Source organism: Pezoporus flaviventris, unplaced genomic scaffold (genome assembly GCF_033815535.1).
Source record: "Pezoporus flaviventris isolate CSIRO_AGI_PZ_B2104156 unplaced genomic scaffold, CSIRO_AGI_Pfla_v1 ptg000002l, whole genome shotgun sequence".
Lineage (NCBI taxonomy): Eukaryota > Metazoa > Chordata > Aves > Psittaciformes > Psittacidae > Pezoporus > Pezoporus flaviventris.
Genome location: NW_026892550.1, coordinates 46,670,250 through 46,691,697, shown reverse-complemented (window position 1 = coordinate 46,691,697; position 21,448 = coordinate 46,670,250). Strand labels below are relative to the sequence as shown.

The window sequence follows — 21,448 nt, the reverse complement described above, 5'->3', positions numbered from 1 at the left end:
ATTTTAAGTCACAATTGATGTATGGGGCATCTTGAATATCTTGCTCAGTGGAAGATTTATCAGGTTAAACATTAAAAGAATTTCATAATATATTGTGGTAAAGGGAAAATTCACTATAGTGAGACTTACCTTAAAAAGAAGCAAATATATACAAAAGAGTAGCTGAAAGAATAAAATGCTTCCAAGTGAAAACTATATTAATTGTATTAAAGTATAAACTATATCAAGTGTTCAGAATGAAAGCAAACTATGGAAATATGTTTATTTTGAATCTATTCACTTTTACTGATCCTCAACAACCATTAGTTTTCTTTACCCTTCATAAACTCTTCACTTTCTCAAATCTTTCTGCAACAGAGTGCCTCAATCAGAAAAGTAGCTTTTCGTATCAAGCAATATTACCTCCCAGTCCTGTGACAGGATGCACATTTGTACCAGGCTTAAAATTGTATTTCTCACTCTTACTATGTACATGTATATTTGAACTCAACAAATTTAATGCTGTGAAATTTATTTTAAAATCCAGTCAAAGCATTTGCCAAAACTGAAAGCAGCTTCAACAATTTCTCCCAGGGTAATTCTATGCCTCTGTTCTTCTCCCAAAGGCAAGCCTTATGCAATTGAGACACACCTTTTTTCCTTATTTTTTTGTAACATACATTAGAAGTATCAAAAAACTTTGAATATACACGTCTTTTTAGCATTGATACCTCAGGGAACAACACTGCACTGACAGAGACAGACAATATATTTGTAAGCCTCTGATTTGGCTGCTTTATATAATGAGGATAGTGAACAGAAACAACTATTTGAGATTAAGATTAAATTTGGATTCCAATAAAAATTCAGTTAATTTAATATGTTAATACTGTTTTCTGAAAATAAATCTCATGTCTCTCCGACATGAGATTTAAAAAAAAAAAAAAGCACAAATAAAAGCATCTGTAAGTTATCAGAACTGACCCTGTATTTCATTAATAGTTCTTTCACTTAACTTCTCTACTATTAGCATATATACCTATGTATATTATAAATAATGTTGCTTGTGGCAGCATAGCTGTAAGAAATCAGATATTAATATCATTTTCCTCTGATAATGGACAGAAGTCAGATGAAAATACTGATTTTTGGATCTGTCAGCAGTACTTGATGTGGTCCACCAAGTTTCATGCGGTGGTTCAGGCACATAGGCAACAGCAAAGGTAGGGGTTTTGTCCTTTTAGTCTGAGCGGTTTGTCTTTTTCTGCACTTGAGGTGTGACCAGACAGCTGGAATGGGAAAGTGAAAGTACATTATGGGATCTCTCACCCTGTTCTGTCTTTTCCCTCATTCAATTCGTGTGTGGTAGCTGCACACTCCAGCTGCACACTTTAGCATGCATAAGTCCATCAGCTAGCTTTAAGACAGTGCTTGGTTTTCTGCGTCCTCTTTGAACACTGGCTTGACAGTCTGCTTGGATTCACTCTTGCAATACTAATTAGCATCCTTAGTAATGGCAGGCTGGAAGCCACTACCTAAACAAGATCAAAATAGAGACTGATGAACTAGACAACGAAAAAGTACTTTCAGCCAACATTAGCAGTTGGCAATATGGATGCCCTAACACGGATGTTTTAACAGCAAAGACAGTAATGCTCTCCTTATAATGAAAGACCCATGAGCATAATATGCCAGGCTGAAATGTAAAGCACTCGGCTTGGAAGTAAATTTAAAAGCTAGTCAGGAGAAGAGCAGCACAAAAAAAGGTCATATAACTCTGCAGAGGATACAGATATTTGAAAATCTGGGTTTATTCCAGCTTGGAATGAAACCCCAGTTTTGAAATTCTATGAAAGAGATTTCAGAGCCTAGGCTCTCAGGTAGTATGTCTATCTTGGAACCACAGACCACAGGAAACTTGAAATTTTTTGGTGGAAAAAACCTTGTAGCTGGCCTCAGTCAGGATCTGAACTCTTGAAGTCATTGAAGTTTTTCCAACATTTAACTTATTTACTGAACAGAAACTGCAAGCTTTATTCCTTAAATATTGATTCCAACAGCAGTATACTGCTGGCATGATTTGTGCAATATGAGCATACTTTTTGGCTGTGTATGTGTTAGACAAATATCTGTGAAATAGAATATAAACAAAACAGTCTTATTTCATAATTATTAATTTAAAATAAATAAAAAATAACAGCACAAATCAGATTCACATTTACAGTGCTATCATGAGGATGTGCCAAATATTTAACAGAGGGTATGAAGTGTGGTGTAATTTACACATTTTAGGCATACATTTTAACCACCTATACTTTGCAGGTACATTTCTGTGCTGATCTGCAGAATATGCACAGACCTGTGACTTGGCTTTTCCAATACTAGCTCATGCTCTTACCTCTAAGGTGCACAGTTCAAACCTGGCTGATGGTTATCATACACTGGTTCTTCAAAGCTGCCCAATTTAGAATCTGAGAGATAATCACACTGATGAAGTGCTGAGCATATACCACCTACCCTCCAAACTACCTGTCTGAGACCAAACCAGCAGAGCATTCATAGAAACAGACCTTCATTGAGAAGGCAAAAATTACTCAAATATTTTATAAACCACAGAATGCTTTATGGTCACTGACTGACAAATTGAATCACACTCTGAAGGGGACTAGGAGCTACTGTACAGCTCAGGTGTGAAGAGCTCACACAAATTTCAACAGCTAGAGAGACAAAGTTATATTTTGCTTTTGACAGAACATCAAAGCACCTGGAAGAGTTCTGACACAAAATACCCTGGGGCTTTCATGAAGAATGTCTCTACCATGCTATCACCTGGGGATGCTGGAGATGCCATAGGCCCCAGCTGCAGGGTTCTCATTGAAGCAGGAATTCTGCAGACCCAACAGCTCCTCTCTCCCGAGAATGGAAAATTTCAGTATCCAGTATTTATTTATGAAAAACATACCTACCTCTGAACTGCAAGGACGCATTATCTCTCTTTGTTAGTACACATCCAGGCAATTCAAACATGAGCTGTGAGATCACACATGAAAAGCTTTCATTCCTCAGAGCATCTCAAAGTGCCAAGTATGTTACTTTTGAAACTCTCTGTTTAAATTAAAGCTTGTAAGAAGCTGCTTTCACCATTGGTTGACTGAAACTGGAGAAAGCTTGAATCATCCACTTCCCTTTCCCTTCACCTATTTCCTTTCAGCATATCTCATTTCTTCTCAATGCAAAATGGTGAACAAGAGATGCAATAACTTACGAGACTTTTTTCCATTATAATCCCACAGAGAAATGTCCAGCCACATAATGAGAGTCAATTTACTTCCCTAAGCTAAAGCAAGCTGGCACTGCCTGAAGGCCCTTCTTGTGGCCTGTCTCCAAATACCTCAGAAGGAGTCAAAAGGTGCCCCTGGTGTCTTTATAACTAAATGAATGTCTCATGCAAAGCACTCTTTAAGGATGTTTTATTTACTGATTTCCTGAAGAAAGCTTGCAAAAATGTATTTCTTCATTTAATCTATTCTGAATTTGTGTCCATCTAACTGAACAGGAATGCTGGCTCATAAGACAGATAAAACACAAAAGACCAAACAAAACAGCCTTTGTTCCCCTTTTAAACAAAGTAGGCCACTAGCATCATCAAATTTCCCTTTCCTTTTTTTCTTTCTCCTTGTGTTTTCATGTCCAGCCACTGCTTCTTAAATTGTGCTGACAGCATAAACTCCTATTGCTTCTCATTCTTTATTTCTTCTGAAATACAGGAAATTCTGTAAGATAAAAATTTTATCTACCTTAAGATAAATGTTGACTCCCTTCCCAAGCAAATCTCATGTGATTCTCAAGATTACATTTCAAGAAACCCTAACACTATGGAGTATGGTATCAATTTTCAGTTTTTGTTTCAGAAAATTGTAGAATCACAGAATGGTTTGGGTTAGAAGGGACCTTTAACGATCATCTAGCCCAACCCTTCAGCAACCAGCTTTAGCAGCACAGACTGCCTTGTCACTTGTAAGTAGAGATAAAATGAGTGAACCCTACCAAGATAGCTTAGGACTCTTATTAAAAGATGAGGTTTTAGAATGGATGACATAGGCAACCAGTAGATAACATGTCTTTTCAAAATCAAAGCAAGACTTTTTACATCCATTCTCAAAATCAGCAGAAGCAGCTGTTATTTTCATTTATGGAAATTTTGAGATTAGTCATAGCCATTAATTAATTTTCCATTTGAAATCAGAGCATCCAGGACAATAAAAAAAAAAAAATATCTTTTGAAACCATTTATAAATAAGGTAAGTACTAAAAGTCCTAACTAGGGAAAAATTATGTAGGGAGGTAAGAAACAAATAATGCCTAAAGCTAAAATCAGCCCCTGATATCATAGAATCACTGAATCATAGAATAGTTACAGCTGGAAAGGACCTTAAGATCATCTAGTTCCAACCCCCCTGCCATGGAAGGGACACCTCACCCTAGACCACATCACCCAACTTGCTGCAGTCTGCAACTCCTTAAGCTCTGTGGAGACTACAAAGTCAGCTTCTGTCTGCTAAGTACTTCTAAAATAGAATAAATTGTCTTACAAGAGTCTTCAAAAATCTGACTGCTGATTATGAAGTGTCCACAAAAGCAAGGTGAATCTTGAGGTACCCAGCGTTACAGCAATTTTCTCTAATGGTATACTAAGCATTTTTATTGAAGTGTTAATATTTTTGCAGATAATTGTCCAATTTTGTTGACCAAATTTTTAAAGAAGAATTTAAGTTGACATGAAGATTACTGAAGCATGCATGGCAACAAACATTACAGCCAGAATAAAATTACAACACACATACTGAAACAAGAAGAAAAGCAGAGACTGCTCAGCTAAATTTCATAAGCAAACTCCCAACAAACATTATGGAAGGGGTGATAGGGTATAAAGGTCTATTTTACTTTTGAGCAAACTAATAAGGGAGATTCATCAGTGCCACAGGGAATGTTTTTAAAATAGAAGAAACAACTATTAGTTCTCCTCATTTCATTCTAACAGATGGGCAAAACAATTCATATATTGATTAGGATTCAGTTAATTGTGCTTCACGATTAGAAACATTCAATACTAGATTTTCATGTTAGCTAGGAAATCGGTTCTATTTTAGGGAAACGTAGGTAAGCTAATGCACTGGCTATATGTCTATTTATTTACTGGTGTGAAGGAAGGAGGCAGAACAGTTCTGCCAGTTAGGCAACATGACTTTGGAGGAAGAATTGGATTAGAAACAGTTTTGTCAGATCTTATCTCCCCTTTAAGTTAATCCTCTCTAGCTGTCATTTTACTTCAAGAAGACACTTACTCTGTGGCAGTCAATTGCATATTAGTTTTGCAGATATTCGGAGTGGACTTTTTGTAACAACTATATGAATCAGCCACCCTGAGTCCAGTAGAAAATATGCACTTTAATACAGTACTGTCTCTACTAATGTGTATATGATAGCTTTGTTTCATTAATGTGTTTTATTTTCTTTTTAATTCTGTTTGGCTGGTTGAAGCAATTTGCTCTGTATGGGAAGACATTTGTCTCTCAAGAGGAACACAACAGAGGTGTTTATAGTGAAGCTATAAATGCAGGGAGGAAGAACAAACAATAACCAAGAGTATCAGATCCAATTCAAATAGCTGGTATAACAGGGGAATATAATTAACTTTGATAGCAATTTAAGCAACCAGGACTAAGAATAACCAACACAAATAGAAGAAGAAAAGAATTATTACATCTCTAAAGATCATGGGAGGCCAGCCCCTCAGTTATTTGTTTTAGTCCAGAAAAGAGCATACCCAGCAAGATCCCAAAGAAAAGAATGCCAATGACTGTGCTGTTAAAAGCCATGAGCAGCAGAAAGAAATTTATAGGAAAGCATAATCCAACAACTGTCTGCACAACAGCAAATATTATGACATTCTCATAAAGCACATAATATATCTACTCGGTACTTAATCACTAAAGCTCCTCTTGTCTCAGATAAACACACTAAGAACTTAACTATAATTTTCATAAATATTTGTAATAAATTTTGTATAAAAATGTAGTGAAACTAAAGAGTTGCACTTAGACCCCTTAATCTGCTGCATTCCAAGTTACAGATTGTGATAGAAAGAGAATTAAGGATAGAAGAGGATACTTAAAAGCTCACTAGATAGCTCCAAAATTTGAAGAAGAGAAGAAATCTAGAATACTGGTCAAAACAAAATAACACACTACAGCTTTTGCTGTTGACAACAGAGGTAGAACTGATTCACATCTCACAACTGTGCTACCCTCCGGCATAGGCTAGAAACCAGCATAATGTGAATATCCATTTATAGTAAATGCCTAGACACCATGAAGCCAAAATGAAGAAAATCCAGAAAGAAGAAAAATGCAGAGATATGCTGTGACTTTCTTATGTTGTAGACCACACAAATGCTCCAGTTCATATTGGCTTTGGACTCAAAGTTCAATAAGGGTCTCAGACTATCAGCACCATAGTAAAGGATGTAAAATCACAGACAGTCATGGTAAGAGCCGCAGGGTATATTGCTACCACCAGGCTTGTAACATCATACAGGCATTTGTCTCACTTTTCACACTGCAAGCGTATTGCAAGATGAGCATGCCCATATCCTGCTTCTCCTCAGCTGCTGATATTGTAAAACCTTAATTAAAAGACAAAACCAATATGCAGCCAACACAAATGTCCCACCTGAGCTCCTGACTACTAATACACAACCTTGCTTTTCAGGAACAGCAAGGTACAACCCTAGTTCCAAAATTCATAACAGTGCATAGGACATGCAGATGGCCACCAGTCCCTGTTCTTTTAGTTCTCGACCCTCTGTGTTGGGACAGATTTCCCATTATGTTTCCTCTTAATTTTAGATACTAAAATAAACTACCCTAGCAACAGCAAGCACAGTATTTTGCCCCAAGAACCCAAACACTACATTGTGAACCTGGATTTCACTCTCCTACTGATACTTCCCTGAAAATACAGGAACCAAAAGGGTTGCTTTAGGCTACAGACACAGTAATGACACATTTGATACAAATCCCTTTGAAGCTGATTTATTTCACCAGTGAGACTTACTTTCCACTTTCATTTTTTCTGTAACTAAAATGCTTTATCTTCACACTTGTACCCTATGGTAAGTGAGTGCATATAGAATTGATACCATCACACCATTCATCAAGCGTAGGAAAACTGCATGAATTTTCATTTCATCGTTCAGCCATCAGCTGGATGGCCTACACTCATGGCTGCAAGAGCATAAAAAGTCAGGGAATTTGACTAACTGGTAAATTCAAGAACTTTCTCAGACTTTTTTCTGAAAGGTAGAATCTAGAGTCCTCCAAGACCCCGCTTCAATTCTTGCAGTTTGAAAGAACTCAAAAAGACTCTTTTGCTACATTTAAAGCTCAAAGTTTCAACTTGTTCAGCATTCTGAACAAGTTTTCTAAGCATCCCTTTACTAGAGATTTGGAAGATCCTATGAAGTAAAAAGCCTTTTAAGCCTCTAGCTCAGTTTGCAGCTATAAATTCTGTTTTTAAGGCTGGAGAAAGACAAAAAAAAGAAAATATATTTCATTATATATATTATCATTAACAACAACAAATAACAGTGGAGTATGCCAAATGGGATTTATTCCAGCTATGGAAAAAGCAAGTATGGTCTACAGGAGTGTGCAGGTCTACAAAGCTCAGATGCTTTTCAAAAAAACAACTGGTGAGAAAGACAACCTTAAAGATCAGAGCATTCAGCTTACTTATAAGAAAGACAAAGAAGCAAACAGTCATAAACAGTGCAAGATTTGTTTTTAGCCTCTGAAGACCAGCTCTCCTACGTAAATCCCAATATAACCAATATATATAGGTATGATAAGATGACAGGCAAAGGAGGTAAAAATAGCATTAAGCAAGTTCATATGGGTGTTGCTGATCCTTCACCTTCCTCACTTCTATCAAAGAAAACTGCTTGAACAACTCTCGCCTTTAGAGACTTCAGACTTGCATTTTATGTAAATAGGATTGTTTAGAAATTCCCAGAGATCACAAATAAATTTTTACAAAGAAAATGCTGAAAATCTCTGAGGGAAATAATAATTAATATCTGCATCATGGAAAAATTACCTTTTCCATTACTATTAGCATCAGCTAACTACCAGCCACTGCCATATTCAGCAGTGCCCAGAAAATTATGATGTACATACAAATGTGCTAAGTCATCAAGTCATCTAATGGGATATACAGCATGCTTACTATGAGACCTGTGGTAGCTTTTCCAGTCTATCACTGGATCAGTTCATCACTGCTGAATTCAATTGACAAATTCTTTCTTGCTCTATCTCCAAGCTGCTTGAGAAGAAGAAATCCTTCAGGCAGTACAGCTCATTAAAAAAAACCATAAAAACCAGGGTGGGTTTTAGATGGTAGATGAATATGCTTTTACTTTTGCAGGAAACATATGGATGTACACAAAATAATGTTACTATTTATCTCATATGCACTATACAAAGGCTCTACCTTTTATCTAGGGATGGTTATATGGACTTGGTATCTATCTGGAGTCTTCCACCTCTCTATGTATGTTATCTGTTCACATCTGAACAAAAACCACTAAACAAAAACCATCTAGTTCTAGTGGAAACTACAGAATTTTTGCTATAGGTTTCAGTGGAAGTAGCACCCAGGTGCATTGGATTCCTAACTCCTACTCTCAGCTGCATTCACCTGTGTACACACGTTTATATATACATGGCTATAGATCATGCTTTTAACTAAAACTAAATTTTCTTTATTAATAAAAAGAGAAGAAAAAAACAGTTAAATGTCAGCGTAACATTCCTTAGGATACATTTAAAACCCAATGAGCACAGTGTCATAGAATAAGGTATAACAAAACAAACAACGAGTAAAAAAGACTGAGCTTCCATGAACTCTGGACACACAAAGGCTGAATAAACCTTGTGGAGAAGAAGTTGAGTAAACTTTCCTAATTCACAGCAAATAAGTTGTTTAACAAAATAAGCCTATGTGAAGTGCTATGTAACACTAAAGCAAATCCCTGTCACAATCTGTGATTTGCTGCATGATCACATCTAAAGCTAAAATCTGGTAAAATAATAACCATGTCACTTTATGAAAAAGAAAAAAAATATATACTTTTTCAAATACTTAGGTTTAAAATGACCTGTTATTTTCAATAGAGAAATAGTGATAAAATATAATAAATACCAGGACATGTGCCACCACGAATAATCTTATAGCACAGAATAAGTCTTACTCCACATTCTATTCATGGTAACCATTAGAAAAAACATGGTGAAGGTTCAATAACATAAGGCATTTTTAAATTACATTTGCTCCTAAAACATTCACCTTCTCTTTTTCACTTGCCCACTACATTGCAAGAACTCCTCAGTACTTCATTTACATTCTTCATTCTATTTTCCCTGTACATTTTAATATTTAATTTATAAAGAGTTCTTTTATTCATGAAGCAGTAGTGTAGCTTCTCTTCATTCAAGATAACCTATTTTAGTACGGTCCCACATCAGCCTGGGTTAGAAAAAAACCCAAACATTTCAATTCACCAGAATCATGTGCAGCAGTTCTTACTAATACCTAAAAGCTACATGATTTTAATTTTCTTTGAAAATTAATATAGACAAATAAAATGGCACCTACATAGGTTGGTACAATAAGCATGTCTGCATACTCACAGGTCAACATGCCGGACTTATTGCTAAAACTCTCAGATTTGGCAGCTGCTAGTTTTGTTGAATTTTAATACATTTTAAATAATTATAACCTAGCTCTGTGATGCATGGTAGCTTAATTTTAAGTACCTGTTTAACAGTAAACATTGCCAATATCTCTAGCATAATCACTTGCACGCATGAAGTCCTGACATTATGGGGCTCAGCAGTTTCAAGCTGATTGCAGAATGAAGCCTTTGGAATAATTAAAAACTAATATTTTTTAATTACACAAACATATAGTGTGCAGCACTCTCTCCAGTCTGGGAACTGACAATGCCCACTGCATTGATGGCTTGAAATTTTCAAGTCCTCACAACACCTTTGATGGTTATATACATTGCCAATGCTCTGAAATTTCTGCCTGACAAGCTGCTGAATCTTGGTGCTGCAGTTAAAAAGTGTTCTCACCCCTTTCTTTAAGAGGTCACTGCCCCTGCAACAGAACCAAGGACTTTAGCAAGGGGCATCAAGGTGTACAGTCACATCTGCCAAGCTTGCTGCTGGCGTGGGAATCCCTCTGTTAAGGGGAAGAACTGACAGCTGCAGGTGGCACTGTCTCCAGCACCTAGACCAAGGCCTTACAGAGCTTGCCTGTCAAAACTCCAGCAAAACCCCTGGCTGATGCTAAAGCTCTTCTGCCCACAGCTTACTGGATTTTCAATGTGTACAGTGTTCTGCTAATCAACATTATTTTCCTCTGTATCTAAGAAACTGAATCAGCTTCAGCATCCCTTGTCGTCTTGTTATCTGCTCCTGCAGTCTTTGCACAAAACATCACATTCATATTTCTGCACATAGCTCATAAGGTAGTTTCCTTAGCTAAACAGAAATAAAGTTGTAAACAGAGATGTCCTGACAGCATACTGACCCAAGTGAGAATACCTGTCTTGCTTCCTAAAGTCTTGCTTCTCTAAGTCATTTTGCTGTCCCCAGAATCTCTGCTGCAACCTGAGTTTCCTGGCCTGTTCCTCTTACTACCCAGCCTTCTCATCCTTAGCTTTAGAAATCCTTGCTTTGCAAGGCAGTCTGAGCACAGAGGTGGTTTCTCTCTGCCCTTTCCTAAACCTTTTCTAGTGTTTTGAGATGCCTTTCTGACAAGACTAACAAGGTGATAGAGACTTTCTTGGACAAAAGGGTCCCTGCTCTTTTGCTAAAGCACCAGGTGAATTTTAATACTTTTGTATTCTGTCACTTGACCCTGGATTTTTGCTCCAGTGCTGAGCTGGCAAGGACATCCTATTCCTTTTTCTCTATTTGTCTTCATATCCTGCAAGCTCATCAGAGATCAGAAGAACATGTGCAAAAAAAAAAAACAACCACCCCAAACCAAAAAAACAAGAGGCATACTGTTCACACCAGTCACCAGTGCTGTCAGACAGCATAGCAATTTTTGTGCAAGATGGTTGACTCCAAAGTGCTTTTCAGTAATCACAAAAGTTTCAGTGGGAATATTTTGCTTCATCTGTGGGACCTGGGTGATTATTTGAGGGTACAGAAAGATCTCAACCTACTGAAAAAAAAAAAATAAAATAAAAAAATAAAAAAAAATCATAAGCCACCAATATATTCCTGGCAAAGCATTTTCCCAGATGCTGCCACAAACTGATCTGGGAAGAGGTCCCAATCTCCTCCATCTCCATACATCCACACTCCTTACTCCCACTAAATGTCACTATTTCAGCAGAGCTTTCCCCTTTTGCCCCTTCATCCCCAGCTCAAAGCAATGAAGGACATCAGGGAATTTGGCTGGATCCTGTCTCTCACTTTACATTAATCCTATAGTCAGTGAGGAGAGATGCTGTGATACCTGCTCTCAATTCTTCCTGCCTTTCAACACTCTACAGAGGGTAAATTAATACATAATGGTTAAAGAGAAGGTGGGTTTTATCTCTACAGCCAGAACAGCGTATTTACATCTTAATCCCCATTTTCTTGAGTATATAAGTATAGATCTCATCTCTGCGAGCTCTAGAGATGCAAAAGCTGGAAAGAAAGAAGTGATCTAACATAAAAAAGAAATGCTACTTAAAAAACACTATTAAATTAAACCCAGTATTCTTACTTAAAAATAAGAATTTCAGAGTCAGAGCAGAGATAAATTCTACTGCAAGGAATCTCAAATTTACAGACTGCCTATTTACACAGGCCAGTATCTGACTATTTACTCTGGAAAAGTTGTTACTTGCATAGTAATCAAGCCTATGCTTACTACAGCTGTTGCAGAGTGAATAAACCCTCTTCTCAGCTAAACAATGAGGGGGTTCAGCCAAATCAGCCATCTAAGAGCGACCAAAGCAGCAAAGACCATGTGAGGTCTGGGGAAAGACACCGACAGCTGAATCCAACTAGACAGCCAAAAGCATCTCCTGGGCAGAAAGGCCACAAAAAACCCAAGAGCTTGTCTACGTAAGCAGTTGCTTCTTATAAACTTCTTCTAAATCTATCATCTAAATCTATCTAAACTGAATTTCCAAGTTAAACTAACAATGCACAAGGCACAGTCTTTGGAATAAGCATGTCTACACTTGAGCTGTTTTGGAATATCTTAACCCATTGTCAGTCCATAGGCTTTAGAACTTGTTTGTCTATAAAGTACAGCTGCTGGTTCAACTGCAAAACAACAATTTTTAATATCCCGTGGCAAAACTATCCCAGCAAGTTTCTCCTTGCACAGACACTGACTGAGTGCAGTTGAGTAGTTCATTCCACACCACCAACAGAAATATAGTAAGGCAGTAATCATATACCTATTTGAGTAGCTCTTTCTATTGAGAGGTTCCTGGTGTCAGCTTTACTAGTCACACATCTTGCTTCAAATAAATGCTGGCAAAAACTGTAACTGATGTTAGACACTCTCTTTGAGCCTCACTCACAAAAGAAGATAATGACCTTTCCTGGAGTCTTACAGTCTCCAGGAAAGGAGAAACATTGAGAGTGTTTTGTTTGTTTTGTTTTTTGGGGGGGGGGGTGGGGGGGTGGTTTTGGATATTTAGCTGGGGAGAGGGATTGTGGGTTTGGATTAACTGGAGGGTTTGTTGGTGTTTTTTGGGGGGGAGAGAGGATTTGAGTGGCTAATGCCAAAGTGACAGTTCTGAAAGAAACTATTTACTTTCTTGACAACATACTTCAAAAGATGACAATGACTTTGTTACTATGCTTGAATGTGTAAAAATAAACGATAAAGTGTTGTTTTTTTTTTTAAATAGCATTTTTCTTGAGGAACAACAGGAGTTGGTGCTTTAAGTTATTGTAGTTAGAGCCCTGAACCCTGCTGCTCTGAGGTTGTAATGTGAAGTATCTTATGGTAAAATAAACCACTTGTGACTTGGGTGATGAAAACAGTGCAGAATAATCTAAAACATGCCCACAAACTGTTTGTATCTTAGAATGCACTGCAGACATTTGGCTAGAGCTGCAACCCCTCATTTCTCAGAATTAGCAAGCTACAGTGTGTAATAAGGACAGCAGACTCCCTTGCCAAATAAATAATAGGAAAAAAAAATCAAAAAGAAACAAAAAAAGCCCTCTATTAACTAATGTTCCTAAAAGACATTCACTTGAGGCAACATAGTTTTTAAGCCTCAATTTCTGAAGACCTTGGCAATAGGAAAGCATAAAAGAAAAGTAATGCAAGTTACAAATAAATCCAAAGAAAAATTATTGCAGAGATGAAGTGTATTTCTATGGAACAGAAAACAAATACATTTTTAACCAGTGTTTGATGATGAAGTGTATACACACATGTTGAAAACCATAACAGAAACAGCACAGTGCTGTGTAAAAAGAACTATGCCACTAATAAAAAAATGACATGTTGCAATCAAATGTGATATGAAAGTTTTCTGTCACTAAATCCTGAAGAGGATTTAAAAATTCTGTCCATATTGTTTGCAGTTTTTGTTTAAATACATAAGCACAACTGTAAGCCTATCGTCTTAAGTTCTTCATTCAGATCCAGCTCTTCATAAATTCCACTACTCAGTGGTACATAATAGATCATTATCAAATATTATCTAAGTAAAAATTGGAATGCCAATTGGGTAGACACATTTTATCTACAAAGACATATGACATATATTCATATAAATAATAATAAAATTGTCATTTTTAAAGGTTTTGTAGTGAGAGACACAATGAGCAAAGAAATAGCAATATAATATCAATAAGGTTCAGCAGAAGTTGGACTGCAGATTCTGCTTCATGTTTCCTAGATGCTTTTGCTCATGCAGAATGCAGCTATACTATTCAGTGTGCACACTGTTGAGCATGAAAACACACCCTTGCATGATGGTCTTTGAAATGAAAATATTTACATTCTTAGTTGGAGTTTTTGTTTGTTTGTTTGGGGTTGTTTTGATTGTTTTTATGAAGCCAAATAAACTGAATCTTTTGACAAACAGCTGGAATCTTGGTCATCAAAACAAGAAGTTACCAGTGATAAACACATACCTCTGTTATGAATGATTTGGCTGTCGAGGGGTTCATTATAAGAATAGCCCGTCTCAGAGTGTCTCGGTAGCGGTTCAGTTCTTCTATTCGCATAGTGGCAAAGAGCCCCGTGATCATTTTATTGATGTTGTTTTCTACTTTCTGCAATGCTACATCCATTCCCTGTTGAGATACTTTGTCCAAAAACTCTTGTATTCCACGGATATCTAGGCAAATCAAAAGCCAAACAAGATGCTAATTAGTATGTGGAAAAAAGACAGAAACAATTGTTCGATTCATCTCATGTAAGTGTTTTGTTCAGTGTCAGGTAGACAGACCCCTTTATGCTTTAACTTAATATTCACTGGAGCTCCTCCTGTGCTATGTTCACAGCATTTTTTAAAGCACCAAAAGAGGAGAAATAATGGGCACACATCAGCTATTGTGCAAAGGAACCACGAGAAAACAAGCCTACAAATGTTTCTAGCATGTTTCTTAATTCGTTCTTTCAATCACCACGCTTGTTCTTTATTTTTCTTAAAGGACTGACTTCCATGTTAAAATCCATAATGAGCAGTGAAGTTATGGTGACTGTATGATGACAGTGCTTCCTTCTAGTGAGGGTTGTTGGGGGGGGAGAAAGGTAGAAAGCAGATTATTTTATGCAACATTATGTAGTTTAATGTATCTGAGTGAAGCTTGGGGCTGTCCACTTACCCAAAAGTCTTAATGTTGTTCTAAATTGCACAGCTATTTATTTCCTTCAAAACCAAACCAAAACCCAGATAGAATAGTTGCAGTGGTACTGCCTGGACTCATGTGGTACTGCCACTGCTGGTGGAATTTTAAAAATCCTTCCATATCAAACTGCCCTAATAGAGCTTTCTGGCTAATTCTGAATAAATCCTTCTTTAAAAATAACTTGGAAGAATTGATCAGCAAAATACTGTATTCACCACGCAGCTTGTAATATCTTTGATGTCCCCCAAACTGAAATGGCTAGGTATCCTTACACTGTGATGCTGGCCCTTTGAAAGGCCTTTTCCAGTAGTGAATTCCACAAGAGCAAAGAAAAAGCTCTTTTTTTTTTTTTTTTTTTTACACTGCTCTTTTGAATGGCTTTATCTAAAACCCCAAACTGGAAGCTTAGATTTAAAATCATTCAATGACTTTGTAAGGCAGAGCAGGGTCTCCTTGACCTCAGGAAAATCCCTCCAACCTCAGGAAGTCCTCACTGTCTGACCCCTACACACCACTGCAGCTTCTCAATGTTTTCTCTGAAGCTAAGTCACCAGTTCCCTGATACGACTCCTCTCCCCAGCACTTGCTCAGACCTGCTCTCCCAGGAGACATTCAGCAGGACATCCTTCTTTCTCTGCTGGCATGCCAGCCTCCCACACACCCATCCAATCTCATTTACAGGAGCAAGATACAGCCTTAGAGCCAACAAAACAGACACTCTCTGATACAGGCACTAGTTATGGGGGGGGGGGTGGGGGGGGGGGTGGAGAAGGGAGTGAGAAGAAGGAAACCAGTAACCCACTACAGAAAGAAATTCCTCAAGAAACATTTCTTTGGCAAGAAAGGTTTCTCAGGGTTTAGGGGCATTTGTGGTTAAAACTCCCCCAAAAAGTATTTTTCACATTAGAATACTAAATCTTGTCTCTCCTAGGTGTGTGGTGGTCAATCCCATCCCTGGGGGGTTGCAGTTCCTGCTCTGCTTCCTTCCTACATCCTTGGTGCCCTGCCAGTCCCTTGCCTTCCAGGGGAATGGTCAGATCTGAGGCCACAAGCTGATTATGCATCTTTCTTCATGAAACATCTTATATCTGAGAAAGCTTCCAACTAGATATTCATAATGGCTTGGCTACTCTGAGATCTTTTATTCTCACCTATCATCTTTCCTACTCCCTGCCCTTATACTTGGGGAGGGAGGCTCTATTTAATCCTAATATAGAATGAATAAACATGGAATGAAGAACCTCAAAAGGGTTCATACTACTGAAAACACCTTAGATGCAGTTGGTATATGATGTGAGAGGACAGCAAAATCTGGAAAATCAGACTGAAAGTAGACTGGAGGAATGCTTAAGCACAATAGACTGTAAGCCCTAGAAGAGCTATTACATGAACAGCCATAAACTCTATCAGGAAAGAGCTTCTGGCTAGCCCTTAGGGTGGTCTATTTTGCAGGTGATACAAGAGACACAGCACTGGTACATTGTGATAACAGCTCAGGGTAACCCCAAGACAAGCCACAGAGAACAGGGGAGCATGTAGCTATTGTTTACTTTATCAGGATTGCAGTATCTACCTTCTCGAGGGTACACTGACAGGTAACAGCTTTTAGGAGAGCTAAAGATCATTTTAAGACCAGAGGAAATAATTAAAATACCCAAGTTATATCTTTCTGCCACCTTTGCTGGAAAAACTGCACCAGAACTAAATTTAAGCTTTCCACTTTTCCAAGCCCAATGAATACTCTTTTTATGAAGTTACACATTTGAAGATTTGGGGGGGCCCAACATACTCTGAAAGTTTAAAGGTTCTGACAAACACCAGTGATCTTAGCATTTGACATCAGGTTAAGGCAAAATAAGATATCTGGGTAGTTCTGTGTTTCACAGAAGTCCAACCAGTCCTATCAAAAAGATCTGAGGCTTAGACATTCACACTCTGATTAGCTGATTTCCAGGCACAAACAGTTCCATAAGGAAAACTAAGTTCAGTCTCCACAGAAGACACTCTTCCTGTCTCCCCAGGAGAGATGTACTTACTAGAGAGTGTTAGACAGCCATCCTCCTCCAACACCAGATTACTGAGATACTTCAAATTACAGAGAAATAACCATGTAAGACCTTATAATCAAGCAGTTAACAAAAACTAACAACAGGGTTAGCCTTGGAAGTTGGACTGCGACAATCAGAAAGTTGGGTCTCTTATCTAAGTGCTCTAAAATGCCATGAACTGGAAAGAAATGGTATTTTAGGTATTTAAGATATTTTAGGCACTCAGCACTGCAACCCCATTCTTCAGACACTGCTGAAATACCAGTATTACTGAACACTTGAAGAATAGTTTAAACATGAATAAAATACATGCTAACCCTAAAAATAAAGTTCCATAAGAGAATCACATACTAATTACAGCTTCTATTTAATATCTAAATCAGGAAAATTAAATTCAGTCTAATCAGAGATGTTAGATTTTTTTGGCACTTTAAATACCAACAAGATTATTTGAACTGCTACAAATACGCCTAGATTTATGCAAATGACAAAATAACTTCTTTCCACTTTAACCCCTTCATTCTAATGTTCCTGAGGCTCACTACTCAGTCACTCAACATCTAGACAAATAGAAAAAAAAACCTGGGTCAAACTGTTCAACTGGAGTCAAAATCCCAAGTTTTATGTGTCCTTTCAAAACAGGATCATTTGACCTTAATTTATAAGCAGACTGGCGTTATTGTTTGATATTCTGCATAATCTCTGTTGTCCTAGAAGACAGATTATGGGATCAAATGGCTTTGTTTTCCACAAATATCTGCAAATATAAACAATGCAACAATGATACTGAATCTTCACCAAATGAAGGGGCAAAAGGGACAGAGGTCTGATACTATTATATAGTTCTGCATTTATTATCACTGATACCAACAGTATGGTATCAGTATAATACAATTTTAGGAAATGGACACAATTCTAATGGAAAAGGTATCAGACCATTCATAAAACTTTTTTACTACTTCTGTCTTTGGCACTGATACAACACAAAGCTGTGGGCAGGAATAAATGCACATTTCATGTCTACCCCATCTTATCCAGTAGAAGAATGGAGGTATTGGAATGCTCACCTGCTGCTATGAACCAGCAGAGAGCACATATAAAACATTCTGCTATTTAAATGCTATTTAAATCATGATAGTGCTTCCAATATTTCAGCAGCAAGTCACTAGCAATGATCATATTCAAAGTGTATGCCAAAGAACAGATGCTGCCACTGAATGGGCAGCATTATCTTTCCTGTGTGGATTGTCTGAAAGTGGCACATATCCACAGTGCACTGTGGAATCATCTTTCTAATAGATAAACTCCTTCTGCAGAAAAATCTGGCAAGCAACCTGTGTCACAGATGGCTCTGCTGTGGAGACACAGGACTGTTCATGTCTGGAACACAGGTGTTTCTCGCCCTGAATTTGCTCGCCAACCTGCTGCCCAGCCAGAAGACGCATTTCTATTTTCTATTTAAATCAGATGAGTCACAGTCATTTCCAGAAACACAGAAGAGCTGCCCATTATCACCAGTATTAATTATACTCCTTGCTGATGAAAGCCAAAGTTACCATACAGAACAGACGAATGCGAGAGCCAAAGTTGCTAAAGTCCCCTCCCAACTCACTGTTGCTACTGATTAGTATTATGTTTTCTTTTTTTTTTCTCACTGTAAAGCCATCACTTTCACTCTACACGTGTGTGCACAAGAACATAATACCATTCTGCAGTCAGGTACTCAGCATCAGCTACAGGGCTAAAACAGACTGAAAATTTAAAAGAAACATTACAAACATTCTCTTCTGAACCAAAATTGTGGCTGATTTAAGTGACTGTGAAGTTGGCTTGGAAAGTGTAAGAAACAAAGGGCAAGGCAAGCAAATCAAAGATCTTGTTGGAAATTACCTTCCCTGACTACCCATACATAACTATGCCACAACAAGGCAGAGGTCTGTATGAAGGCTTTATGGTCTAGACTGCTGGTGCACAAAAGGTTCAACACTGGATGCATCAGACTGGCTGCAGCCACAGCTAAGGTGCGTGAAAAGAGCATCCTGCATGGGTGAGCACAAGGCCTCCTAAGGTCTCAAGACCCGACTGATACATTCAAATGCAGGTACTCAGCATAATACTAGGCAAACTGAGATCTGAGTCAGGTGCCAGCTTTACTACAAATTTACCATTCCTGTGTTAGTTATTATGGAACTAACCTAAGAAAGAACTTAGGAAATAAAGTATAAGTCAAATCAAACGCAAGCATCTAAAGTCACACTGCCTTTTCATCAAGCAACTTTTCAATATTGGAGAAACCACAAGAAACAAGTATCTTAAATGCTGCTGCCGAGCATACTCAGGGCAGACCCAAGCATCCTTCACAGGCTGCAGGACCTATACCTAAATCTCCTTAAATGACCAACCCAGCAGCAACACTCAAACCTCACCTAAGACAAACATTTGCACCATTTACTGGAAAGCTCAGCAGCTGTGCGGCAGAAAATATGCAGAGTCAGGTGGCAGGGAAAAGAAGCCAGTATTTTCAGATTGGGAGGATTTAAAATCTGCAGCTTTCCTCAATACTGGATTACAGGCGAAATTATGTCTTTGCTCTCTTTTCATCGAAGTCTTTAACTGGCATATATGACTTCCATGGCCTCATCTTAGCATAAAAAACCCCTAAAAGTAGTTCTTCCACAAGGGTTTCTTTTTGATCACTGGATCAGATTTTCCTCGCATTTCTTCTCTCTGGTCCAACCTAACTTTCCTTTGCCATCTCTGTTTCTATGCAGAGGAATATAAAAATTCAGAGGGAGCAAGTCCCCTAAATCCATCTTGGGGAAAGCCTAATGATCAGGATAGCCTAGAACAAAATATGCTGGGGTTCAGACATGTCATATAGAAAAAACAGTATATATATATATATATATATATATATACACATACAGATTTTATAACCTGTACAAAAAGAGCAGCAAATCTTAAATAAACTCACATGCTGGGTACCTCTTATACTCTGATTAAAAATGAGAAATCTAAAAGTTAGAAGTAGATGCAAAGTTTGTAAAAAATTTTCAAATCACATTATGGCCAGAAGAAGAAAAAGAGGGCACTCTTCACCAGCAGTAACGAATTAATCCATCCACCTCTATCACTGTATTTCATCTAAATTACAAGGCACTCTACTCAGCACTTTGATTATCTCAAACCTGGTTTACAGTCATTAGCTCATCCTCCATCTGATACCATTTCAGATCCGTGAACATTTTCCTCACAGTATCCAGATGATTCAGCTGCGGCAGTAAAGGTGAATGCACCTGTCATAAATATTCACTGGCTGATTTATACAAAAGAACACTTTATTTGCACAGTCGATGAGAAAAGGCATTGTATAACAAATGACACTGTTCAAATTCTTATCAAGGAAGCTTTGTAAGTCTAGCACAGTGATTCTTCCTTACACAATGATGGTTAACATGACAGCAATTGTTAATTATGAAAATGCACTGTACGCAAGGGAGATGCTCAGCTCCAGCCAGATTCTGACAGTGCCAGTGCTCTGTTTAAAGCCTTGAGCAAAGTGTTTGCATTCCTGCGCACATGTTGATATTTATTAACACTGTTAAGATCGACACTCAGAAAAACAACAATTTAGCACGATGACTCAATAACAGTCCATACTGCTTTCACAGCAGTGGGATTCCTTCTCATTAGTCAGCTTATATGTAAATCAGTGATTCTCCAAAGCAAAACAAAAACATTAAAAAAAATCCCAAATCTACATAGCTTTCATATTAACATGTGGGAATTGAGAGGGAGCAGTTACCTGAACTGTTTCAGCTGGAAAATCTAGGTTCAGAGAGTATAGCAGGAGTTCAAACTTACATGTAAATTCAAGCTCAAATGTTTAATTATGTATGAAATCTTCATATAATTAAAATTTCTGGAACCTAACGAGTGGGGATGACATTTCCTGGGGGAAACTGAGTTTGTAGATGGTAAGAATGATGGGTTTTCACATCCCTTGCTTGCAATTTTCTGAAATTTCACACATAAAAAAAAAGAGAGAGAAAACAAATTTTCTCAAATTTCTTAACATCATCCGACTGAGAAAAAGGAAGAAAAATATATTTTACATTGTTCTATTCCAAACCATAATAAATCCAAGTAACTTTAATTTTGTTTGCTATGAACTATGGTGGCACTACTGAAATATCTATTTAATCCTTATTTTAATGGATCATCCAACTGTCATTTACATTAGCTTTTTGTTTCATGCCATATGTCAGTTATTAGAGATTACCCTTTAAATATGAAAAATCAATACAGATTGTCTCAAGTAGCTGAATCAATGTTTGGGGGAGACAGTTTTCAAATCATGCAGGACTAAGTTTCCAACCTTACTGGTGATTGACACACGACTGTTCCTTTGACTTCCTTGTTTTTAACTGGAAAGAAGGAAAAAAAAACAAACCCCAAAGGATG

At 37.6% G+C, this 21,448-nt stretch overlaps 1 protein-coding gene across 2 annotated transcripts in view; it reads right to left on the bottom strand.

The window, feature by feature from the left end:
* Window positions 1–21,448, bottom strand: part of GRID2 (glutamate ionotropic receptor delta type subunit 2) — a 729,516-nt gene that overhangs the window by 275,970 nt on the left and 432,098 nt on the right. For both annotated transcript variants that reach the window (XR_009747555.1, XM_061477352.1), the window contains exon 4: window positions 14,217–14,422. Coding sequence is in view for 1 of the 2 variants with exons in the window: in XM_061477352.1 (XP_061333336.1) it covers window positions 14,217–14,422 (206 nt within the window). In the remaining variant the exon portion in view is untranslated. The remainder of the gene's footprint in view (window positions 1–14,216; window positions 14,423–21,448) is intronic.